Source organism: Orcinus orca, chromosome X (genome assembly GCF_937001465.1).
Source record: "Orcinus orca chromosome X, mOrcOrc1.1, whole genome shotgun sequence".
Classification (NCBI taxonomy): Eukaryota; Metazoa; Chordata; class Mammalia; order Artiodactyla; family Delphinidae; genus Orcinus; species Orcinus orca.
Window position 1 is genome coordinate 130,950,036 of NC_064580.1, and position 25,531 is coordinate 130,975,566.

General features: G+C 62.0%; 1 protein-coding gene across 9 annotated transcripts; it reads right to left on the minus strand.

Moving 5' to 3' along the window:
* Positions 1-1,463: 1,463 nt before the first annotated feature.
* HCFC1 (host cell factor C1) lies at positions 1,464-25,394 on the minus strand. Of its 9 annotated transcripts, none has more exons than XM_004286446.4 (26): positions 23,872-25,394; positions 18,300-18,448; positions 17,982-18,142; positions 17,211-17,419; positions 16,215-16,299; positions 15,602-15,708; positions 14,360-14,539; positions 13,918-14,277; positions 13,518-13,678; positions 12,824-13,021; positions 12,229-12,453; positions 12,034-12,138; positions 11,442-11,661; positions 10,980-11,122; positions 10,692-10,830; positions 10,331-10,551; positions 8,285-9,719; positions 7,923-8,086; positions 6,819-7,263; positions 6,060-6,377; positions 5,744-5,862; positions 5,511-5,648; positions 4,995-5,180; positions 4,102-4,402; positions 3,617-3,680; positions 1,464-3,386 (listed from the first exon to the last, which is right to left on the minus strand). In XM_004286446.4, exons 1-26 carry the CDS (start codon positions 24,062-24,064, stop codon positions 3,347-3,349), a joined length of 6,066 nt encoding a protein of 2,021 aa, XP_004286494.1. In that variant the 5' UTR covers positions 24,065-25,394; the 3' UTR covers positions 1,464-3,346. The 9 variants fall into 9 exon arrangements, 8 of the variants coding, with proteins under 8 accessions (XP_004286494.1, XP_033273591.1, XP_033273593.1 ...); XM_033417700.2 differs by having other exon boundaries at positions 6,060-6,380; positions 6,819-7,395; XM_033417702.2 differs by having other exon boundaries at positions 11,418-11,661.
* Positions 25,395-25,531: the final 137 nt, after the last annotated feature.

Here is a 25,531-nt window from a genome sequence, read left to right on the forward strand (position 1 = left end):
TGCTATGGGGAGGGTTCTAAGGTTCTTACGGGTGGCCCCCAGCCCTGGGTCCCAATCCCGAGGTGAGAGCCGGCGGCGTTCCCGTCCCTGTGCGGGGCTGGAGCCCAGTATTTTGAGACCGGTGCTGAAGACACCAGCAGCGTGGCCCTGGCCGTCCAGAGAGCCGTGCAAGTGAGCAGAGGGACGACGGGTGGGCGGCAGGAACCTGGCGCCCCTCCCCCCCACGCTGTGAGCATCCACAGAACTGCGTACCATGTGTCTGGCAGATCTGCACAGGCCCCTTCTTTCCCGAGTCCCCCAGGTGGGCCCCCCTCCCCCGGCTGCCCCGCATCCCCCCACCCCCCACCCCTGCACGTTCCTTCTCCTGCTCTAGCCTGAAGGACACGTGCCTGCCGCTCTCCCTGGGCCTCTGTCCCCGCCAACCTCCAAGAGCTGTGAGGCGCCTGGGCTCTGAGTCAGGTCAGAGTCGGTGTGGTGGAGGCCCGACAGGACCCCACACTCATGAGACCCCGCGCTTCCAGCGGAGGGAGTACCAGGGACAGGGGCGCACTCTGGGGGGCCTCTTGGGCGAGGCGCCGTTGGGCGTCCGCGGGTTAGAGAGGGAGGAGGTGGCTTTTGGTACCAGAGCGACTTGCCAAGAGCGGGGAATGAGGCAGGGCCCCCGGATCCCTGTCGGAGTGCGGGGCCCGCAGCGAGGTGCTCCCCTCTGCCCCGCGTGGCACCAAGGCTGTGCTGAGCCTCGGCCGCCTCACCCCTCGCTCTGCGGAGCTCCCGTCTGGTCCACGCTGAGGACGACCTCTGCCCGTCTTACCCTGGGTACGGCACCACCCTAGCGATAGCAGCCCACCCCAACAGTGCAACTGTCACAGTTGGTTCAACAGAAGCTCTGCTGCCCCCCCCCCTTGGGGGCCCTGGCCCGTGTGCAGGAAGGGCAGACAAGGAGTCACTCGGGCAACGCCCACTGAGCACCAGACGGGAGGAGCCACCCCTCGGTTGACGCCGGGCTCTCCTGCAGATCTGACATCCCAGGGGCTCTCCGGGGTCTGTGAGCGCTCAGTGGCAGGTGCTCGGCCCTGGCCAACCGTCCGAGGAGGGTGGCGGCTGGTGACCTGCCAGGCCTTGGACCCAGTCCCCTGTCCGCTGGTTGGGGAGAAGGAAGGTGACCTGGTCTCCACACAGGGAATCGGCAACACGTGTCCAGGGAGCCCCTTGGCCTGTGGCCTGCGCTCTGGCCGCCATCATGGGATCTTCTGTGGGCAACCTGGTCCTAGTGTAGCTCAGTGCCAAGGTCACAGCCCACAGAACTGTGAGACACGGGAGCCAATGGGGAAGCAGAATCCCGCTCACAGCAGGCCCCGCGAACAAGAGGCTCCCTGAGGGTTCTGGTGAGCCCTGTGGGGCCCAACTTCCCCACCTCAGGCAGCCTCCTGTGGGAGCCCCAGACACAGCAAGACGGCAGATGGTTATTTCAAAAAAAGTCTTTTAATTGTTCAAAATAGCACAAAACGACATCGCACTATGGTAATATTGAGTCACGGGGGTTACTCTACATTAGATGAACAAGCTTACTGTTTCCAGAAACAAGAGATCAACGGGTGCTCGGGAATAGGAATGGGGGGAAACAACGGGACCAGGCGGTGGGCTCCAAGGTGACTAAACATGACGTTTTCCACAGCGAAATATACTATAATACAACAAATCAGAGGCCCCAGAGGGCGTGGGCCAGGGCCGGGGGTTTGCAGAGGCTGGGGTGCCCCCGGCCACAGCTGCGTCTCCAGGGCAGAGAAAGGGGTTTTGAAGAGACCGGCTGGTCGTTTCAAATCCTTCTGTGCGACCCGCCTGCAAGTCTCACTCGTTGCCTAAAGCTTGGGTGTGGGGCAGCAAGCTGTCACTAGCCATTCCAAGCAGAGCCCCAAGCCCACCAAGCCTGGCCCAGGAGGACGGGCCCAGCTTGGGGACTGCACTGTAAATTCACAGAGTCAGTGGCACCACACAACTTGCCCTCCCAAGCTGCCTCTGAGGCCAAGCTCCCCTCCATCATGCACCAGCTTTGCCGAGAGAGGGCGGCTGCAGGAAGCGGCAGTTGTGGGTGTTGGATGCTCTAAGCAGTCATGCCGGGGAGCGAGCCTGGGGGTCGTGGAGAGTGCTGTGGCCCCAGGACTGGCTGTCAGGCCGCGGCCCCCACCTCCACACCATCCTCCTCAGCAACCTGACTGACCTCGGGCTCTAGCGGACTCTGAAGCTCCCTCTAGGTGTGGAGCAACTGCCCGTGGGGAGTGAGGTTTGACGGCTCACCCTCCTTTGTCCCAGAGGCCTGGGGACAGGCAGAGGGGCAGAGGGGCAGAGGGGCAGAGGACAGGGGCCAGAAAGAGAAAACCGGGCTGGGCAGCAAACACCAGGCCCACAGGGGAGATCCCATGCCTCTCCTACCCTGGCTGCCCCGGCTTCTCCTCCAGAAAGATCCCTGCCAAGGCTTAGCCAAGGAGAAAAAGAGTTTAAAAAAAAGGGGGGGGGGGAAAAGATACACATTCTGTACACAGCTAACAACAACAACAACAAAAAAAAGGGACAAAACCCCACACGCTAAGGCTAAAATTACAATAAAAATGTTAACTCCGTCAACTTCAACTTAAAAAAAATACAACAAATGCAGCAGTTGGTGATGTGGCCCCTAGCCCCAACCCCAGACAGGCTGAAGCCAGGCTCCGTGGGCGGCTACTCTACGCCCCAATTGGGAGTCGGGAGGTTTTCACAGAACACTGCTCAGGCCACCACGGGGTTCCTTCTCCACCTCTTTCTTTTTCTTTCTTCTCTTTTTTTCAAATGGGAAAGAAGAGGGGAGGGAGAAAGAGGTGGGTGTACGAAGGCCTCTGAGAAAATGTGTCAGCTTCCCATGGGAGTGCCAGGCAGGGCGGGGTGGGAGAAGCGGAAGGGCGGGCGGGTGTCGGGGAACACTAATGGAAGAAAATGCAACAGAACCAGACAGACACCCAGTTCAGGGTGCGGAGGCGGGGGAAGGGGCCCAGGGGGGCACCTCTCCTCGGCTTCCACGCCCACCCCCCACTCCTGGGGCCTTGGTCCCCTGGCAGGCGCTGGGCGGGGAGAGGAAGGGGGGCTCTTCCACATCTGCCTTCTGCTTCCTCCCCACAGCAATGGTAAAATGTGCTTTCTCGAGATTATTTTTAAAACAGAGGGAGAGAGAGAGGGAGAGAGAACGGGCAGCCGGTGTGGCGGCTCGTGAGGGCAAAGTGAGCGCCGGGTGGGCGGGGCGGGTAGGCCCGGGCGGGCGGCGGTCCTGAAGCAGAGGGGGGTCTGGAGAAGCAGCCAGGCGCAGGGCAGCTGCCTCTCACTGACCGTCTGCCTTCGATTTCTTTGGAGCGGATTTCCTTGGGAGACGGGAGGCAAAGGCAAAGCGAAAAGCGTCAGCTGGGTGCCCACGGTGAAGCGAGTGGGACTCATCGGGGGCTCTGGCTGGGCCCTAGCGGGGCGTCGTGCCCGGTTAAGCAGCCCCCCTCGTTTAAGGAGAAGGCGGGCCCTACTGTCCCCACCGCTCCTTCCTCCCGGGATCCGCCTACCCCTGGCCTCAGAAGGCTCTTGAAAGGCACTCCCCGCTTACATTTCTGGAGAGGACATGGGCCGCTTGCTGGCCGGCTTGGCGCCAGAGCTGTCCTTACTGGTTTCTGAAAGGAAAGAGGCCAACAGTGAGTGAGCAGCTCAGCAACGGCGGTGAGACGACTCCAGTGGTGCAGCTGAGGGAACGAGAGCGGGGACGACGCCCGTGGCCCCCCCAACCCCGCGCAAACTCTTGACGGAGCAGCCCGAGGCCTCTGCTCCCCACCCCATGCCTCCTGCTGCCGGTCTCGGCAGCCCTTCCCGCCCCCAGCAGCCCCGAGCAGTTTCCTCTGCACCCCCAGATGAGGCGAGTAACCCTCCACTCCAAGACACCTACCCAGGGCCCTAGGCCATCACCCGCCCCAGAATATAAAGCCCCCAAGTCCAGCTTGGAGCCGGGTGGTCCCGGCGACGCTCGCGGGGCTTTTCCCCGCCATCCCCCAACCTCTCCCTAGAGCTGCCCAAAGGAGCCCAACGAACAAGACCCACCTTGCAACCACCTGACTTGCGTGGCTGGGCCGTAGCCCTTCTCGTTGCGGGCAGCGATGCGGAAGATGATGGCGGGCTTGGTGGTGTAGTCGATGTGGGCGTTGGAGAGGCTGGAGGACTGCACGAGGCAGGAGGGGCTGGGCCCACAGTACACCCGCATGAAGGCCAGCTGCGCCGGGGTGGAGCTCTTGGACTCGCCCCCAGACTGCGAGCTCTGGATGGCCAGGTACACCGAGTACTCGATGATCTTCCCAGAGGTCACAGAGGGCGGCTCCCAGGTGAGGTGAGCGCCATCTGGACTCTGGAACCGAGGGGGCAGAGATCAGGCTGGGCCATCTTCAGCCTTGTGACTTATTCCCACCCCGGCCACCCGGGTACAGAGGGCCTAGAATGCTTCGAAGCCTCCGGAACTGAGTGTTCATACTTCACCCTCCTCCTAACACAACAAAGCTATTTCAGAGCAGAGCTCCAGGAGCTCCAAAGAGATGGCTTCTTCTGCCCCCACCCGGAAGGCAGCCTGACGCAACAGCACGATACAACCAACGGGACTCCAGCAGCCTTCCCAGCCCCGCTCTGCCACCTAGCATGTGGCTCGTCTTTTAGCCTCTTGGCGCCTCAGTCTCCTCATCGGGGGTTTAAGGATTAGATGAAGGAGCACGTGGAGCACAGCACACAGTGTGTCAAAAGGGGGAGGCGGCGGCAGGGGCACAGGGAGGAACTTGCCCTTGTCTCCCTGGCCATCGCCGACAGAGCCAGGACCAGAAGCCTCACCGCAGAGCCAGCTGGCTCTGCCCACACCTTGGGGCCCCCTCCCGAAAGCCAGCACGGAAGAGAGCGCTGAGTGCACGGACTCAGCCGAGGACAGAGGCTGATCCCAGGGCAAGAAGACTCACTTTGCTGATTTTAATGGCACAGGGGGCCCCCGGGAAGCCAGGCAGACACGTCTTAAAGGCTGAGATCTCGCTGAAGGGCCCCCGGCCACAGGCGTTGACCCCGGCAACGCGGAACTTATAGGCGGTGCCAGGCTGCAGCTCCTGCTTGCGCAGCTGGTTATAGTCGGGCACCGCGCCCGAGTCGTCCTGCGGGAAGAGGCCGGGCGAACAGGAAGGGAGACACGGAAGTGCCTGACGTGAGAGGGCTGCTGGAGCGTGGCTCTGGGGCCAGCAGAGGAGTTTTCTACCCTGGGGACGATGCAGGTCCACACAGTGGGGTGGGTGGGCCGGGGAAAGGGCAGCCACGGCAGCCCCTGCACGACAAGGCGGGGACAGGGCAAGGTGGGCCAAGGCTGGGCTTCACAGCCACTTCAAGGGTCACAGGGAGAGAGGGGGGCAGCCCTAAGACAGGCGTGCCCCCGGGGAGCTTGATAAATCCCTACCCACCCGGGGGTCTCAGCTCGCGGGGACACTTACATCCGACGGAGCAGCGTCATCAGGTGGCAGGAAATAGTGTGTCACCATCACGTTGGTGCCTTTAATGACCCCCACATCAAACCACTGGTTCTCTTTCTTCACGGGGGCTTTGCTGGGCGGGGGTGGCAGGTCTGGCTTCTGCAAGTCAGAGAGGGGAGAAGAGATCAGGCCCTCCACCCTCGGGGCCCAAATGCTGCACCCCAACCCCCGAGTCCCCGTCACTCCAGACTCACTACGCCCAGGGACTCGATGCCATTGGCCACTTCCGTCAGGGTAGCCGCGGCCTGCAGCTTCGCGGGACTGGCGACCACGACTGGCTGGGGGGCCACAAACGTGTTGGACGGAGCCAGGCCTGGGAGTAAAGATGGCATCAACAGGAAAGGCCCCGGAGACCTGGCTTTTGCGTGGGAGCCCTTCCCGCAGGCTAGAGGACACGCCCGCCTCTGCACGGAGGGGCCCGGGACCAGCGCCGCCCCCCACCCCCACCGCCGCCCCGAGACTTTCTTCCGCAATCAACCAAGTTCCCTGGGGGAGCAGGGCCCCACTCACTCTCAGTGGCTGTGGAGGGCAGCAGTGCCACGGTGCTGGGCGCAGCCCCGGCCAGCTCGTTGAGGCAGTTGCTCTCGATGGTCGGGTCGTTGAGGCTGTCGGCAGGGGCCAGCGCCTCCGTGGGGAGGTGGTGCTGCTGCTGCTGGGCCTGCGCCTCCTGGAGCTGCTGCTGCTGCACCAGGGCGGCCAGCTCCTGCTGCGTCAGCACGATGGGGATGGTGGTAGCCTGGCCCTCCTGGCCCTCGGCCGACAGGTGGCTCAGCTCCGCCTGCGTCACAGCGGCCGCCGCCTCCGACGTGTCCATGGGCTCCCCGGTGCCTGCTCCAGGTGGAGATGACTTCTACTTAGGAGGAGCGGCAGGTGGGAGAGCCCAGCCCCGGCTACCCATGGTCACCGCCCTCCCGGAGCTAGGGGCAGCCCTGGTGCCCTGGTGGGCGCCGGCCCTCAGAGCCTGTCTCTCGGACCTCGTCTCCGGCCCACCTCTACCCTGCCCTCCCCCGCCCGAGAAAGCCCGCTTCCTTCCTGGGCGCCCAAGTCAGCCTGCCCTCCCCGTCAAGTCTGCGGCGTGCTGCCCTGGCGGGAAACAAGCCTCCTCTTCCCAGGCTGTCACTGGGGCCCGCCAGCCAGGGCTGCCAGCAGGGAGGCTCCAGAACCCCGGTTCCTCACTCCTCCCGAGGAGTCCGTCTTCCCCTCGGGGCTCCCACCTACCCTGAACCAAAGACAGTGGGGTAAGCCACCTACCGTGACCCCAGCACCTACCCATGACGGCCTGCTGCGCGGCCTGGAGCACGGCCTGGATGGCCAGGGCCTGGGCTTCCTCTGTGGCCGCGGCCTGGGCGGCCGCTTCAGCGGCAGCAGTCACCGCCAGCTCCTCGGGGGTGAGCCCCGTTACCATGAGGGTGGTAGTGCCCGCCTGGGCCTCGGCCATCAGCTCTTGGGGAAGTGACAACTGGTCTACTTCAGACTGCGTGGGCGGTGGCGGCTGGACCACCACAGTGGCTACCACGGCTGAGCTGGCAGGCTCCTGGCCTGAAGACGGGTCCCCCGTACTGCTCAGATCCACGGCGGCCTGGAGCTCGGGGGCCTGGGAGGCTGACAGGACCTCGGCGGACTCCCCCATCAGGGGTGCGGAGGCAGGCTGCAGGAGCTGCCGTGGCGGAAGCTGCTGGCGAGGCCCTGGCGAGGCCTGGAGCTCCTCTGGGGGCTGCAGGATGTCAACAGCAGAGAAGGGCATGTCAGAAGTTTCTGTGTTGGCTATGGTCACTGTTATCGTGGCCGGGATGGGGACTTCGGTGGTCAGAGCCCCTGGGGTAGTCTCGGTCACTGATGAGATCTTCTAGAAAGGGAGAGAAGCCCCTGTCAGAGGGAAGGAGCGGGAGGCCAGAACCAGGCAGACCTTCATCTTTCCCTGTGGGCCAGGATTTGCATTCCCCAGGGGCCGCCACGACCCCATCTGATGAGCAGGGGCAGTAGGTCACTGAGCAGTGGGGGGCGTGGCGAGAGGAGTGGAGACCCGCGACCTGCCGGCCAATTTTACCCCATCCTCACAGAGGTCTCCCGGCCTCGCCAAAGGGGCCCTCAGACTCCCGCTGTGCCACTCTTACAGGCGACAGCCGAGTAACAAGCCATAGGAAACAGCTACAGAGAGAAAAGCGCCCACCAGACACCCACCAAGCCTGGGGGTCTCCTGCGCCCTGCCCTGTCTGGCACGAGGCTGCCCTTCTATGGTCTGGAAAAGGAACCAGGAGTGGCGCGTGCCTGGAGCGAGAGCGACACCTGGTGTCCAATCCTGGAACAGCGCAGGCCTGAAGTGCGGTGGGCAGCAGGGAGGCAGACAGAGGGGGGCGCTCCGGGGGCTCTTACCGGCACCGAAGGGCCCGGGACCGGTGTGGACTGTGTCACAGTGGTCACGGCCCGTGTCAGCGTGGAGGACACCGTTGTCGTGATAGGACTGGAACCAGGGATGTTCACGCCGTCGCCCTGGGTGCTCTCCACCTCTCCCTGGTCGCTGGCAGGCGGCGGGGGGTCTGCGGGGGGCAAGCGGAGAGCGGGATGACAGGCCCCCCTCCGGCAGGGTTTCCACCCAGCTCTGCCAGCAGGGGACACCATCGCCCAGAGGACCCGCCCAGGCTAGTAAACCGAGCTCCGCGGAATCAAACCGAAGGCCTCTTGCTGGGGCCTGGGCCCCGGGGAGCACGGGTGCCAGGCTGGCCGCCTCCACCTACCTTGGTTGGAACTCATGTTGGAGGTGACGGTGGTGGCCGTGTGCGTGGTGCCTGTCTCGTGGGTCTCACAGGGTGGGTTGGAGCACACCCTCTGCGTCGGGAAAGGAGCCAGCAATGAAGCTCCAGCCTGGGGGGTAACTGCGGGCGGTGCCGCCCCCTCCAAGCCGGACTCCAGGGTTCTGTGGGAGGGCGCGGCGTCAGGGAGCAGGGCGCCCATGCTGACTGACATGGTGGTACCGGTGGAAGCCGTCTGGTGCGTCTCACAGGGGCGGCCAGCCGGGGGCTGCTGCCCACCCTCTGGCTGGCCCGCACCCCCGGTGGACGTGGCGGTGGTGGGCGTAGGGGTGGTGCCTGTCTCGTGGGTCTCGCACGGGGGGTTGGAGCAGACCTGCGTCACGGTGGCCGAGGAGCACAGCAGTGCCTCCAGGGCCTTCACAGTCACAGCGGCGCCAGGCGAGCTCTCGTACCCAAGCGCGGGCATCCCCTGCACCTCACTGGGTTCCCCGGCACCCACGGTAGAGCGGGCCGTGGTGGCGGTGTACGTCGTGTGGGCGTGATGCGCCTCCGGCTGGCGCCCCACGGATACCAGCGGGCCCAGGCCAGCTAGGGGGCTACCCTCACCACCAGGCCTGACCTGGGTGCTCAGAGGGCCCAACTGCACGAGCGTGGCGCCACGGCCACCAGCCTCCAGGGCCAGGCTTGGTCTGAAGAGCGGGCCAGCTGAGCATGGGGCCCCGGTGGCCATCACAGTCATGGTGGTACTGGTCGCGCCGGTCTGGCGGGTTTGGCACGAGGGCTTGACAGAGCCCTGGGCTCCCTCTGACGCCCCGGCAGCCATGCCGACCCGGACCACGGCGGGCACGGTGCTTGCCACACAGGTGTACCGGATGTCTCGCCGCTGCCCGGCTCCGATGCCCGACATGGCGGTGGTGGCCGTGCTGGTGGTGCCCGTCTCGTGGGTCTCACACGGCGGGTTGGAGCAGCCGTGCTGCCCAGCCATGTTGGAGGTGGCAGTGGTGGCCGTGTTGGTGGTGCCCGTGTCGTGGGTCTCGCACGGCGGGTTGGAACAGACGCGAACCACACTGCCGTTCTGCTGGCCCACTGTGGAGCTCACGAGAGAAGCAGCTGCCTCTTGTCTGTCGCAGACAAACTGCACCTGGGTGGGCTGCGGATGTCCCCCGAGATTAGCCACGACGGTGGTGGTGGCTGTGTTGGTGGTGCCCGTCTCGTGGGTCTCGCAGGGCGGGTTGGAGCACACCAGTGTCACAGTGCCGGGCTGCACGTCACCCTGGCCTGAGTCAGCGATGGTGACCGTGGCCGTGGGCTGTTCTGTAGTAGGCGAGGCCAGAATGGACACGGGGAGGTCGTGCACAGGCTGGGCCTCGACCCCGCTGGGCGCTGTGATCAGAGTCACCTGGGTAGGCTGGGAGACAGGCTGGGGGAGAGGCCAGATGGGAAATTAGTACAGCATCCCCTGCGCTGGCTGGGACCACCAGCTTGGCTCCTAAAGCAACAAAGCTGGCAAATCCAGGACCTGCTCACCCTCGACCCCAAGAAACTGACTCTCTCAGGAACCCAGGAAGAGGTGCTGCATCACCTCAAGGGCCACAGGGACTGGGAAGGGGCTGGGCGGGGGGAGGCCTGGGCTGGGAACCCTGCTGACCCCAGGCTGTACCAAGGCCAGCCACAGACGCTTCACCACTTCACCAGGAATTCAGCTTACAACGTACGAAGAGAAAGATGCTATATGCACCCCAAAATGAATTGTCGTACCCTCTACAGTATCACGAAAGAAAAAGCCTAACGCTCAAACACTAAAAATGGCTGAAATACATTATCTCAGCACGACACGCTATCAAACGGCGACTAAGAATCGCAATTACGCGGCTACAGGGAAACCGTCCTACGGGTGCCACACACGGGAGGGAAAAAAAGGACCCAGCTGCACATGGCAGCAGAAGGAAGCCTGGAGAGGGTGGCCCCAACGTGGAGACCGGAACCCTCAGGCTGGGCCCGCGCTTCCACGTGCTCTCCCAGCTGCCCTACCTGCATGGTGATGGTGGGGGTGGTGAGCCCACCGGCCGCCGTCAGCGTGGTCTGTGCCGCCGACACGGTGATGGCAGTGGGGTTGATCACTTGGCTCGAGAGGGTGGCGATGGTGCCCAAGGTGGTGATGGGTGTGGCCAGGGAGGCACTGGTGCTGTGGCCCCCGGCCCCAGCGAGGCTGGTGGACACGGTGCCTGTCACGGTGCCTAGGGTCGTGACGCCTGAAGGCAGAGAGGGAGGCTGGAGTGGGATGTGGGAGGAAGCCCGCTGTCGGCACCGCCTTCCCGGCAGCTTTTCTCCCTGGGCAGGCGGGGCCGGGGCGCACCCTGACTCTGCCCCACTCCCCCCGCGGCCTACACACCTGTTGTGCCCTTCACGACCAACGTGGTGACAGCCGGCTTGACAGCGGAGACGGTAACGGGGGTGACCAGGCGGACGCCGCCCATGGGCACGGTGCGGAGAATGGTGCCCGGCTGGCCGGGGGCTCCCTTCAGCACCACCTGGGATGTCAAGAGGAAAGCAGCCTCACATCACATGTGGGCTGGCCAGACCCTGCGCTGGCCCTCCCAGGCCCCACGGGAAGACCCACGTGGCCTGCTGTGCTCCCGGACTGGACCCTGGGGTGAGGAGAGGGCCAGGCACGCCGCACCTGGGTCACTCCTTGCTGCCCGTGGCCAGTGGCGATTTTGGGAACAGCAGTGATGATTTTGGCGGGGGCTCCAGTTCCGGAAGTCATAACCTTGGTGGTGATAATGGTGATGGGGGACTTGATGCCGGGAGTGCTGGTCACACCTGGAGGAGAGGGGGGCAGCCTGGCTTCAGGCTGGGCCATGAGGGACAGCGCCGGCCTCCCACCCGGGCCTGCTGCCGGGTCCCGTTTCTCTTGGGCCCCCTTTCAAGCAGTTACTCCTGCTGCCCCTTGATTAAAACAAAGAAGTACCAACTGTAGCCGTCACCCCTGCTACCTCCCGACATATCTTAAGGAAAAGGCAGGGAGAGGGTGGAAAAGAGGGGAAAACCAGAATGGAAACACGTCGCAGCCCGCCCTCCATCTGCCTGCCTTTTCCCTCCTGACATGGTCCCTCACCAGCACGCTGGAGGAGGCCCCTACCCGTGGCGCCCGCCTGCGTGATGATGGCCGACATGGGGATGGTCTTGATGATAGTGGTCGTGCCGGGCTTGGTGGTGCTGGGGGACACGCTGCTGATGCCCAGGATGGTGGGCTTAGTCCCTGCCCCGCTGGCCTGCGTGGTAGTGATGATGGTGGTGGGCTTCCCATCTGCTGATGTCACCAGCTTCAGGATAGTCCCAGCTGGCAGGGGCCCTTTGGTCTGTAAGGGGAAAACACGCAAAGACGGGGTGAGGTGAACCGGCATCATTGTCAAGATGCGAAATGTTTTTTTTTTTTAATTTTTAACTGAAACACAGCTGATCTACAATGTTGTGTTAGTTTCAGGTGTACAACTAAGCGATTCAGTTATACCCGTATATATCTATCCATCCTTTTTTTAGAAGAATGGCAAGTTTAACGGTGACTCTGGTCTGGCCAGTCTCCACTGGCAGCCCAGGCAGCTCAGAGTATTCTGAAGACCGAGGGTGACAGGACCAAGCAGTAGGACCCTCTGTGCCATCAGTGTTCATGGGATCATGTCTGGCCAGCGCCCACTCTTGCTTGTGTCACAGTCTGGAGCCCACGAGCTCACCTGGATGATCTGAGTCACCGGGCCTGTAGACGCCTGGCCTGTGACTGCAGAAGTCTGAACTGGTTTGGTCTGGACCACTGACATCACTTTGCCCAGATTGGAAATCTGAAAAGGAAGACATGGAGCACAAAGAGTGATCCAGAGACCAGTCAAGGGCACGGCCTGGGCTGGGCTCTCCTGGCACCCATCACTCACCAGAGCACTGCCTCCTGGGACAGAGATGGGGCTCTTCACCAGGGTGATGGTCTTGGTGACCCCACCCACCACTGTGGTCACCACCTGTGCTTGCTGGGCCACTGTCACAGTCCCCGACTTGTGTACTGTGATGATGGGGCGGGTGGACGTGTTGGCGGCAGAGGAGACAGACGTCCCCACCTGGGCGGCTGCAGTCTTCAGCATGCGAGTGGCTGGGTTGCTCACCTGGAGGGAGCAGAGAAGAGTGGTGGGCGGGGCAGAGAGCACCCCAGCCTCTGCCTGGAATGGCGGGGGTGCGCACACAGCAAAACTCTAGCCTGCCTTGCCCCATGCGTGCATGAGCGAGTGCGTCCCTAGCTCAGTTTGGCTTACCTTTCCTCTAGCAAAGCAAGGGAGGACACTGGGCCGGCAAGTCTAGCCTAAGGCTGCCACACCCCTATAGCTATCAGCTTATTCCACAGCCCACAGCAAACACGTTACGGACCTACAGCCTCTGCGGGTTGGTCCAAAGCCCGGAAGGAGTGACCGCTGTCTGATCACAGTGCCCAGAAGCCCCCGGCCCCAAGGCTGAGAACCAGGCCCAAGGGATGCTCACCATGACTGGCGAGGAGGCCACCTTCACAGTGGCTGGGAGGGTGGTGGTGCCAGGTGTCACGGCCACAGTTTTGACGATGGTGGTGCCGGCCGGGACACTCAGCACCGTGGGTGCCGAGGAAGGAGGGATCTTCTGGGTGGCGGCAGCCGCGGCTGCCAACGCCGCCATGCCACTCATCTGCGGGTTGCTGCCGATGACCTGCAGCAGGCGCAGGGAGTGTGAGCCCACAGGGAGTGCCAGGCCCGCGGCCACCACACTCCCTGCTCCACGGCCTTCACCAGAACCCGCCTGGCTCGCCCTGAAGTGGCACCTCTCAGCGTCAGGACTGCTGGGCCCTGCTCTACTGACCCCAGACGTGGACTCCTACCACTGATGAGGCACAGCAACCTGGCAGCAAGAGTTACGAGTAGTTCTGGATCTTTCCTAAAGACCACGGAGACAGATACAGCTCTCTCCTCAGGGGGCTGAGTCAAACCCCAGCTGGCTAGATCCTCCCCTCAGGCTCCAGGACAAGAAAATACACATTTAAAATGCCCTTGAGGTCAGACGGGCGGTTCTGAGGCATGAGCTTATTAACCCTTAAGTTAGTGCCGAGTGGTCGCCTCATCAGCGCTTTACGGGCGCAGGATGAGCGGGACTCGAGTCCCGCCAGCGCACCACCGACCGCCAGGAAAGCCCCGCCCTAGCTTCTCACCGTCCCCTGGGCGCTCTGCGTAGGCACGACCATTCGCACGCCTGCGGGAAGGGAGGTCACAGTGACGGGGGCTTTCCCAGCCTGGCTGGCAGGTCGCATGGTGACCAATGGGGTTCCTGTTGTAGCCTGAGGACCGGTCACTTTGAGAACAGCAGGGACACCTGGCAAGAGAAGGGGCAGAGGCGAACAGCTTCTGTGACCTGCTTGTGCTTCAAATCTGGCCCTTCCAGACACCCTCAGTGACAGCCTCCAAGGTCGGGACCGAGGTCCCCCGCCACCACTTGGCCACAAGCCTGCACGAATGGCCACCAGGTGTGCCGTCTGTCTAGCGGTCCTCACTCAGGCACGTGACCCCCTGGTGCGCCGGATCTTGCCCTTGAGAGCCCGGCCCCCGGCTCACCTTGAGTCCTGGCTGCGGCAGGCACGGAGATCGAGCTACCAGGCACCGTCGGCAGGACCTGGATGGTGGTGGTGGTTGGGGTGGTGGCGGCAGCCTGGGGCAGGAGCGTGATGCCTACTTGGGTCAGTGGCTGCACAGCAGGCGCGGCTGCTGCTGGGGCAGGGCTCTTGGGAGGGTTGGCAGGCACAGACGGGACTGGATTGGGTGTAGGGGAGGTGGCAGTAGCAGCCGTGGCAGGAATGTCATATTTCTGGAGCTGCAGAAGATAACTGTCGGCTGTTGCCACAGCCCCCCAGCTCACCTCCAGGGAGTTGGTGTTGGCTCGTACCAGCTGTACCCGGGCCGGGGGCGGTGGCTTTTCTGTAAGAGAGCACCGCTGGTGAGAAGGCGGCAGCAGAGACTTCAGGGACGGGCATGGCAGCTCTCCTCCGGTCGGCCTTACCCGTTTCCAGGTACCAGAGGTCCTTGCAGCAGACCTGGTTGTTCCAGGCCTTTCGGTAGCCGTCACGCCCACTCCAAATGTACAGGCGGGTGTTGATGGCTACAGCACAGTGGCCGGCACGGGCCCGGGGAATATTGTCCTCCAGCGTATCCATCAGGATGGTCTCCCAGGCCATGGTATCTGGGGAGGGCAGGATGTGGAGGTCAGTAGGGGGCAGAGGAATAGACAACCCCCAAGGGCTCTTTGGCCTTTTGCTGTCAGGGATGGGGAATTAAAACCAGGAAGTCATCAAAGATTACTAAATTAAGACAAAGACAAAAACAAAAACAACTCCACATAGCAAAAAGACCGTAAAAAATTATAAACCACAAACTACAAACTGGGAAAACTATGTGAAACACACAGCCAAAGGTTTCCCTTCTCACACATCAAGCAACACAAGAGCCTCTAGAAAGAGATGCGTGAAGAGGAACGCAAGTTACAGAAAAGGTGACAAGAGGATCCGAGGAAAAATACATACCCTCACTCACGATTAAGGCAAACTTAACCCAGAGGGTGCCTGGCAGTTTGATGTTCGTGCTGGTGCAGCCAGGGCTCAGGGTGAGCCAGGGGAGGGAATGGGGGCTGGCCCATGGGGAGAGTCAAGTGCCTACCGGGCTCCGCAAAGAGCGAACTGTTTGCCGGCCTGGCAAACACTGCCAGGGGCATCTGTGTGTACAGCAACATCCCTCTGAAAGCAAGTCTACCTCTAGGTCTTCCTCTTTGAATACAACTGCACTTGGCGAGAATGGTGTGAGGATACTCACGAGCAGCGCTGGTGCAAGTTTTGACACCACGAGAGCAATTCAAAAGAATGAGGCCACTCGCCCTGCAGGGATGGGATGGTCTCCAGGACAGAGTAAACGCAAGGGTCAGGGGCCGCACTGCGTAGAGCAGGCCGCTGTCCTGTTTCCTCGGTTTTAAAGGAACCTAGAGGCAACGCTCGTGTATATAGCAAAGTCCCTGCAGGGTGGGTGAGAAACCACCAACAGGAGACAGGAGGGATGCTCTGCGTGGTTACGCTGGGTAGGAAGAGCCTATTCAAAAGACGCAAAGGAGGAGCGTCCCTCAGAGCACTTGGGCCACTGGCTACTCCTGGCGGATTCTAGAGGCACGGCCTAGAAGCAGCTCGGCTCCCTGTGCTCCCCACACAGCTTTCAGGCCGAGGAGGCCGCTCTGAGCCCAAGCCCGAGGAGGCCATACCCAGGTTGAGACAAGCCAGTGTGTTGGTACACTTCCACTCCTTCTCGTGTGTGGCCACTTTGACGTCATCCATGACGAGAGGCACCCAGCCACCAAACACGTACATTCTGGGACGAGGGAGGGAAGAGTAGGAGAGGATTGTAGAGGAGGTGCCAAGCTAGAGGCCACCTCTTCCATCCAGAAACTTCTGAACACACTTGGTCCTCTAGCTCTCCCCAGGACGCACGAAGCTCTGGACGTGGCCCTCTCCTACTTGGTGGCTCAGCCCTCACAAGAACTGTGTCACCTCCAGTATGTGGAGCCTCGGTTTAGCTCACCTAAAGCTCACCTCAGTCCCCATCGTTCTTATAGTCACTTCGGGACTTTGGCATTGACAAAAACACTCAGCTGCTGGCGGAGAGGACGGTCTGTGCCCCTCTACCCTCTGTCTTTTCTCAGTCCCCCAGGGTCATAATGGAAAGACGGGGCTGCCGAACGCCAGCCCAGCCAGAAAGAGGTCTCCTCAGGCCTTAGGGGTTGCTGGAAGGAAACTGCGAGCCCACCGGGGTGGGGGTGGGGGTGGGGGTGGGGGTGGGGTGGGCTAGGAAGGGAAAAGCCGTGGCTGGCTGCTCACTTGTTTCCTATGGTCGTAGCCGAGTGGAGACTTCGAGGAAGAGGTGCCACCCCGCTGAGGCTGGGCTTATTCCACGTCAGAGTCTCTGTGCAAAGCAATGGGAAGGGAAGGTTACCCATACCAGGTCGGACACGGGCCCTCTGACCCACAGGATGTGCCCCGGACACAGGGAAGGTGCGGGGACGCAGGTGCTGACCCAGCGCAAGAATCCATACCTGGCCTCCTTACAGCCCATGGGAGGCCCTCCGATCACCAGGTGCTGGCATTTCCCAAGCTGTGTTTACCATCCTCTGAACTTTTACTGAGCACCCACTACAAGCCAGCACCGCTCCTGGGCTGGGGTAGGAGCGGCGGGCGCACCTTCTGACTCCCGGCAAGACGCACTCTCTCCCACACCGCCTCCGCCACCTACAGAGCCGCTGCTGCTGGGGATTCTGCTCCCGAGACACTGTTTCTTTCGAGCACCGATGCTGCCCCACAGGACCACCTAACCCTCCAGACATGTGTGGTCGGCCACCTTCTCCCCTCGGCCTTCTTCAGGTCGAAAGCCTGAACTCCTTTCAACCGCTCCCGCTTCCCCACCTGCCGACCAGCCCGAGGAGTCCCCACGGCTCTAAGGGCATCTGTACATCCCCTCTGACTGTGACAGACCAGGGGGCTCCGCTCCTGGCACAGCCTGACCACTGACAAGTCGACAGGGACAGGTGCTACCTCATCTACACAGCTCCATTCTAGAAAGGCCCTTCCCTCTCCCCTCACTCTCCTGGAAGACAGCAGACCAACTCAGCCAACCGAGCCTTGCTCTTTCTTCAAGCAACGCCACAAGCTCGGGGCAAAGATGACAGCCCCAAATGGGTCCTATCCTGACCCTGCAGCAAGTACAGGGCTAGGCGGGACACTCCCCTCCCTGTGAGCCCCAACTCAACACCCCACACCGGCCGCCCAGCAGACCAGCTTCGCGCCAAGACTACTGGAGCCGCCGCACCCACATCTTACCAATATCCAGCGTCCAGAGGTCCCCCAGCCTGCAGCCACTCATCCCTCCATAGATCACCAGCTTGGACTTCTTGTTGTCTTTCTCGGTGTAGACCACTGCAGTGTGGGACTCCCGGGGTGGGGGAAGGACGCCGTAAGTGATGGGAATGTCCCAGGCTACCACTCCAGAGCCTGGCCGCAGTTCCAGGATGTATAAGTCATTCAGGTACCTGGAGAAGGACAGTCAGTTATGGCGGGCCACCGGCTTCGATGGGTGAACAGTGGACTCCTGGGGAGACAAAGGGGGCTGAGGCTGTGCGAACCCCAAGGTCTTCTACCTTCGCCCCGAAGGAGGGGCTACCAGAAGCTCCAGAGGAGGAGAGCAAGGAGAAGAGGAAGAGCCGGATGGGGTGTGCCAGTCTGCCCTGCACACGAAGCTGGGCGTGACATGAGGGCCTCCCGGGTGAAAAGGGGGCACCATCTCAGGACTACCTCCAAACTTCAGAAAGGACAACAACCATCACGAAGATTGCAGGCAGCAGATGCTGAGAAGCAAAGCGCCAGCTCTAAACTGGGTCTGAGGAGCAGGAACCAGCCCAAGGCAAGGTGGGTTTCTACCTCCTGGCCTGGCCCTCCTCCCGCGAGGCCTCCTCGGGGTTAGAAAGCTCCTTAGAGGGCATCCAGTGCCACCCTCGTTTCACAAAGGAAAGGCACTTGGTACGGCAGGCTTGGCTGCTATGTGAGCAAGCACCCGCCTTCACGGGATTCCACGTGAACAGGACAAAGCCTCACCTCGGAATGTTGTTCTTGGGGTCCTCGCTATCGTTGGCCAGACCTCCAAACAGGTAACATTTGTTGCCCACAAGGGAGAAGCTGTGCCCGAGCCGAGGACACGGAGGGGGCCCGTTTTTGGGCGTCTTTGCTTTGAGTCTCTTCCACTCCCACCGGCTTGCCTGCAAAATGAAGACCCAGTGATTAAATCGGGGATGAGCCGGCCACTGGCCGCACAGGGAAGGGCTGGTGCTGATGAGGGAGGGACCTGAAGGGAGTGAGAAGGTCCTGGGTGACATGGGGCCTGCCCCCGCCCCTGCCCCAACAACCAGGGCCTACCTGGAGCTCGTAGAGGTCGTTGCTGTATTTGCCGTACTCCACCATCCCGCCAAATACCAGCAGGCGAGTCCCATCGCACACAAAGCCATAGGCTGCACATCCAGGAGGGATGTCCCCTCTCACGGCCGGGATGAACCACTGGTTGGTCGCTGGAGAACAAAAGTTAGCAGAAGTCAGAACTCCTCGGGAGCCCCTAGAACCAGAACCTCCACCCCTCTTCCTCCCCACACCCACCAGCCTTCAAAATACAGTCTAAGAAAGGAGGGGCTGAGGCACTGCCTCTCTTCCCAAGGATGTGGGACTTTCTCCTTTTACCATCCAAGTGCCAGCCCTCTATCCAAGCCATCTTCCAAACTCCTTGGCCTCAGAGGCCACCTCAAAACAGCCTGTGATCACCCTGCTTCTCATCACGGTCGTCTTAAAAAGCAGGAAGTCACTGACCAAGAAAATTCGTCAGCTTCTGGCGATGTGGCCACCTCCCGCCACTCTATGGGTCATCGGAAAGAAACGTCTAACACCCAAAATACCGTCCAGGGGCCCGTGGCTGCACCTCTAAGTGGCCAAAAGAGCTACCAGTGCAGGCTGGGAGCAGCAGCCTGCGGTATAGGCTGGGGAGGGCCATGGGGGTACGAATCAATCTCTACTGCTGTTTCCCGGGTGACGGTCCGGAGCAGCCCTCCCCCGGGCCCACCCCCTCCCCCCTCCCCCCTCCAGAACACGGGCAGAGGTGGCGGCAGTCAGTGCCAACTAAGCTGCCCAAAGCCCATCGCCTCTAGCCGGGCTGGAGCTCCCAACCTGCCCCTGCTCTGCCTGGCATCCTTGCCCCTCCTGGGCCACCGCCCTCACGTCTGCCATGCCAGGTCTTCCTGGAAAAGTCCGGGGGCAAACGCTGCCCTCTTGTGAGGGATGCCTTCTGTCCTATGTTATTTGAAGGGCCATCCCCTAAAACATACACCACACTCTCTCCGAAAACCCCAAACCGGCAGCCGACTGCAAATCTGATTCCACGCCCCTCGATCACTTTTGGTCAAACGTAGGCAAGTGAATTGGGACTGAGGGGCCAGTGGGCAGGGCACGGATCTGGGAGCGAACAGAGCCCCTGTGGGGGCGTGACAGGAGCCGGGACAGCACGGCGCACCCGGTCCCTGACCCCGTCCAGGCTGGGTAACCCGACTCTACCTGCAGCTGGGCAGAGAGGCCTGCCCCACCCCGCCGCCAAAAACACACCACACCTCCCGAGGTAAAGGCGCCCGGCTCGCCGCTTCCCAAGTGTACACGTTAGTTTGCAGTGGGCTGTGGGTCCCGTCCTCAGTTCAGCAGCCAGCGGGCCTCCGGGTCCCCTGCCTGCTCTGCACGCCCAGGCCCCAGACCCCCGCGCTCCACCTCGTCCTACCGCGCAGCGCAAAGACAAACCAAGAAGAGCAGCAGCTTTCCAGGCTGGAGCCATCAGCCCTGCCCGAACTGGGGGAGATGGCCTCCCGCGGGGCCCGGAAGGAGCTTCATCCAAGTTCCCGGGATTGAAGCCGCCACAGACCTCTGAGCCTCCCTCCGTGGACAAAGGAACAGAGACCAGGAGTGGAAGTAACTTACCCGAGGTCACAGGGCCAAACACACACACACAGATGAGAACCTTGTCACCGACTTAAAGTGACTGCTAGGTGCCCACCTGAGGGCCGGGAGGAGGCTACACGGGAAACGGCAGCTCTCTCGTCACATGCCACCACTGACTCAGCGGGCCGGGCTAGAGGGACCTGTGACGTCCTGACAGCTCCTTCTACAGCACCCAAGAGGGGCTGATCTCATTCTAGAGCACTCCAGGCAGGGCAGGGGCCCTCTGCACCGCCATCAGGAGCAGTCTGTCAGGAGGCACAGTTTCTGGTCTGAAGCCAGAACCTGCCGCTCTTCACATCACCTACAGTCCCAGTTCTACCCTGAGATGGCAGCTGCCCCCAATCATGTCATCTCTCGCTCATCTAGCGGGGCGGGCGGCGCATGACCCGACCTCCGGGTCCCTCCTTCTCCCTAGGCTTGGGCTTGTCGCCACTCTCGGCTGCGAGGGGGGCCGAGGAAGGGAGGCCTGTACCCAGGAGGTGGGAGGTGGCCGAGCCCCTCCCCCCGCAGCTGCCTTCCCGCTCGGCTGAGGCTCGAAGCGGGGGTGGGGGTGGGGGTGGGTTCTCAGAAGGGGTGACATGGGAGCGGGGCCTTGAAGGCTGAACAGGACTTCCCGACAAGTGAAACCAGCCGCCGGGCCGAGCAGGAAGTGACTGTGAGAGCAAGAAGGACCCAGAACGGAGGGGGAACGGGTTTGAGATAAGCTCAATTTAGTGACCAATTAGCTCCAGGGACAGAGGAACAGGGAGGTGTCTCCAAGGTGGTGGCCCGCACCCCTTAACTGAAGGGCGAGACAGCCCGATAGTCTCGGTGACGGCCTGTATTCTGCCTGACTCCACTGCCAGCCAGCAGGGTGACCCTGGACCTGTCACTTCCCCTCTCAGACCCCAATTTCCTCATGTGCAAAAACAAGGAAGTTCCACTAGATGTTTTCCAAGGCTCTTTCCGGTGGTATCAGTTGCAGACATTCGAGAACCACTGAGGCAGACCAGCCTTGGGCCACTGGTTTGGCAACCAGCCACACCCTCCCCTCACCAGGGCGCACCCCACTGTGTCAGGGCCGGGTCCTCCGAGTAATCCGCTTTGCTGTTGAAGTAAAATTCCCCGAGGTCAAGGACAGTTGCTACCCTAAGATCTCCCAAAGGCCTGTGAAGTGTTCCACAGCCACCAAAGAGGAAGGACACACACTTTCTCACACACACCCTTCAAGTGCACACCTGCCACCCCCAGCCCCGTCACCCCCCCCCCCCCACCGCCCCGATCTCTGAGCTGACCAAGACAGCGAGGCAAGCACGTGCCCCCTGGAGCCCTTTGTCTTAGCAACGGGGAACTCTCTCCGAAGGGCGAGTCTCTCTGAGCACTCATCTTGCAGAAAGAAAAGCACTAGAGAGTATGCTCTGACCTCATTTAAAACAAAACCAAGGGACTTCCCTGGCGGCACAGTGGTTAAGAATCCGCCTGCCAATGCAGGGGACATGGGTTTGAGCCCTGGTCCGGGAAGATCCCACATGCCACGGAGCAACTAAGCCCGTGCGCCACAACTACTGAGCCTGCGCTCTAGAGCCTGCACGCCACAACTACTGAAGCCCGCGCGCCTAGAGCCCGTGCTCCGCAACGAGAAGCCACTGCAATGAGAAGCCCACGCACCACAGCGAAGAGTAGGCCCCATTCGCCGCAACTAGAGAAAGCCCGCGCGCAGCAACGGAGACCCAACGCAGCCATAAATAAAGAAAGAAAGAAATTTATACACAAACCAAAACCAAGGTAAGCAGGAGGCTGGCTGTCAAGACAGCAGCTAAGGATGCTGCGCATCTGTGCCACGGCTGGTGGGAGAGAGGCAACACCAAGCCTGTCTTTCTGAGAACAGCAGGAGCTCGAGGCTCTGTCAAATAGCAAACACTCGGTGAGGACAGGGGAGCTGGGTCAGCTAACGGCTCTCCCGAGAAGTCACCGAGGGAGTTCATAGGGCACTTTCCAAACTGCTACCCTGGAGGAATCCAGGGCTGCAGCCCTTCGGAAGGCTGGCTATCCTCTACTATACAACACACCCTTGCAGATGGGGAATGAATTAACGCCAAAGGGCTCGATTCATTTTAATAAACTAATGAATACGCAGAGGCCCCAGGAAGCAGTGGACTTTGGAGCTGATGGTAATTAGGCCCCTGCCCTACTTTCTAAAATTGTCCTTCCTTGCCAAGGAGCCTGCTCCAGGCCTTACGAGAATGAAGTTGGTCCAAGTAGTTTAGGAGCTTCTGCTCAGGGCAACGGCCTCTCTAAAAACAGCCCTGCCCCTCAGCCTTACCTTACCCGGCTAATCGCTGCCGCTGCAGCTGTCTGAGCTGGCACAGAGCACCACCAACCAGCCCAGCCTCACTGGAGGCAACAGGTGCTCAGACCCACAATGTGAAGGGTCACCGGCAACCCACCAGCCTCTTGAAAGTCAACTTTGTAGGGTCAACAACCTACAAGATGCAGAGAAAACTAAACTCTGTGCCTTGGGGGAGGCGGCGGTGGGGAGCACCCAACCGAGAGCCCAGCTCCAACCCTCAGCACTCCAACCAACACCTTATCCCAGAGCAACCTCAAAGCTGGAAGGAGGTGCCCAGGCCCGAGGACACCGTACCAACAGAACCCTCGGACAGGATGGCTCTGGGGCCAATGGAGCTCGCCAGATGAGATGGCGCGGGGGAAAGAGCTGGAAGCCGGCCCCTGGCCGCGGCTGACCCGAACGCGACTGCGAGCTGCGGAGGGGAGCTTCCTCAAAGCACGCTGCCTGAGCTGGGAGGGGGTTTTCCGCAGCCCCGCCTCCACCTCTCAGGCTGGGGACTGGACCGGAAGGCACCCAGGCCCACCGCTCCCGGCGAAAACGCCCGCCGAGCCCCTCCCTCCGGGCCAGGCGAGGTCCTGCGGGCCAGCGTCCATTCAACAGGCAGCTCGGGCCCAAGGAGGCGCCAGGTGTATCAACCGGGCCAAGTGGCCGCCAAGGGGGAGGGGGCCGCAGGAGGATGCGGCTAAGCCCTAGAGACTTAGCGGGGACACCAGGCAACAGGCCGAAGGCGAGCCGGCACGGCAGCAGCACCCGGAGGCAGAGGCGCACCGCAGCCTCCAGCTATGACCGCACCTTGCTTGCCCCTCCCAACCAACCAGGCCCGGGCTTTGGGGGAGGCAGGAGAACGGGCAGGGGAACCTCCTCAGCCTGCTGCGGGATCACTGGAATTAATTCATCTCTTACATCAAAGGATCCCAGATCGAGACAACATGAAATCTGTAGAGAAACGCTGGAGAAGTCAACGCTGCAAGAGGGAAGCAGCAATGTCGTCTGACCTGTGGGTCCCCAGGAGACGGTTACGCAGCGCAGCACACAGCCCGCCCCCCTCCCCCAGGTCGGGATTACGCTGCTCAACTCTGCCCCTTTTCTCGAGACGGCGACCTAATCTGTAATCTAGAAGTTGTCATTTCTCCCGAAAGAGCACCAGAGATGAGGAAGAGCGGACCAGGCGCAGGAGGAGGGAGGAAGGGGGTGGGACTCTGCGCCAAAGGGACGCATCCGCCCGCCTGGCGGGGGTAACGGTGTCTGTCTGAAGTCACCGCCGCGGGAGCCGCCCCCGCTCCTTCACCAGCCAGGGTACAGGCTTCCTCTCCAATAATGAAAAGCGCCTCTCAAACACATGGGAATCAGGGCTGGAAGAATGGGAAAAAGAGCAAGGGAAAGCAGAGGTGCCGGGCAGAGCAAACCGTCTCGGACGGGAGAAGTAGCACCTCGGTGCGGACGGAGAGGGGGAACAGGAGGCGGGGGAGAGGGCTGCAGGGGAGGGGAGGAGAAGGCGGGAGACGGAGGAAGGAGAGAGAGGGAGGAGGGACGGAGGGAAGGAAGGGGAGAGAGAGGGAGGGAAAAGGAGGGAGAGGGAGGAGATGAAGGGAGGAGGGAAAGATCCGAGAACCCAGCGGGCTTTGCACTCACCCGTGTTGTACACGTGCAGTTCGTCCACTATCCCCTCGTTGCCGCCGCCAAACACCACGATGAGCTCCTTGATGGCCACGGCGCGGTGGCCGTGGCGGGGCCGGGGCACTGGACCCGACCAACCCACCACTCGCTTCCAGCGGGGCTGCAGGAGCACTGCTGGCGAGTTGGCGGGTGACACGGCCGAAGCCATAGTTCCGGGAAAGGGCGCGGTGGAAAAAGTCACCAAGCGAGAAGGGAGGCCCCCAATTCCACTCACACACACCCCCTTTCGTCTAAGGCGTCTCGCACAGAGAAGCGGTTCTTCACACAGCGGTGAACGGCTCCATGGAGGCCGCCATCTTAACTATTCTCCTTCTCTTCTACTCTTCCCCTTCTTCTCGCTCACCACGTCTCCTTAAGAGCCTCCTGAAGCTGTCGAGCGCCTAGACCCGAGAAGCTGGAGGCCGCCGAGTCCCGCCGCCCTGACTACTTGCCTGGGAGCTCCCACTTAGAAGCTCGAGCGGGAGGCCCTGGGAGCCGCCATCTTGAGCCGCCTCTCTCTCCTCCCTTCCTCAATCGTAGCCCTCCCCCGCCGGAAATGGCGGAGCCCCGGCCCGGTTCCCACACCCTCCCCAAGTCTCCTGCACTGGCCGGCTTCCGGGGCGGGTGGAAATGAGCCACAAGCGCCGCGGTTGTCCCAGCCCCGCCGGAGCTCAGACCACAATTGTGGGAGCCGCCATCTTGAGACCGTCCCGCTTCCCCGCCCAGCGCTTAGTGCAGAGGCCGCTCCCTAAACAGCCTCGACACTTGGAAAGAATAGAGGCGCGCCGGAGGCCAGTGAAACGAGCTTGAGTTCTCGAGGGCTGCTCGGAGGCTCGCGCCGTACGGCTCGTGAGGTCTCGAGCGTCTCCCTTTAGTCCGCCTCTGCTGCTCAGGCTGCGCCTGCCGCCCTGGGAGTCGCCATCTTGAGACTAGCTCCCCCTTCCCCCCTATTCTCTTCCTCTTGGGTCAGTTCTTCCACTGCAAACCAAACGCAAGGCAGCGTCCGATCCTCGCTTCCCTCCTTATGACTCCTTCCCACAGGAGCCGCTTCAAAGAGGCAGAGTTAGGCCCCGAAGTGGCAGCTGTACGGCAGGAGGAGCGGTAACGGCAGGGCGCTCATGCCTCCTCCCTGGGAGCCGCCATCTTGTGTGAAGAAGTAACAACTAAACATGGCGGCGGCGGCGGTCGGGCGAGGGGGCGGAGTCGGGCGACGTCACTGTTTCCCCCCACACCCCACCCTCGCAGGCTTCTCCTCCCGGCCGAGGCTTCTTAAAAGAACCTCGCGCTGCCTCGCGGCGAGGGACCGGTGCCGCTGCGCGCTTTGCTTGGGGTCAGGCCGCGCTCGGGTCAGGCACAGGCGTCCCCAGCCCTGTGGCCGCCGAAGCGCGCCCCCACGCCTCCGCCCTGGGAGCCGCCATCTTGCCACTTCCCCTCGCCCGGCCGTCCGCGGGCGTCAGTAGCGACTTTCAGCACAAAACAAAGATGGCGGCTGCGGCATCTGGGGAATGCCCGGATGAGAATGCCTCAGACGCCGTTGGCCCCGCCCCCTTGGGAACTGCCCCCTGGGTCGCTGAAGGGACACACGCCAGAGGAATCGCTTTAACTAGCAGTGGGGACAGGGCACAGGTTGCTGAGG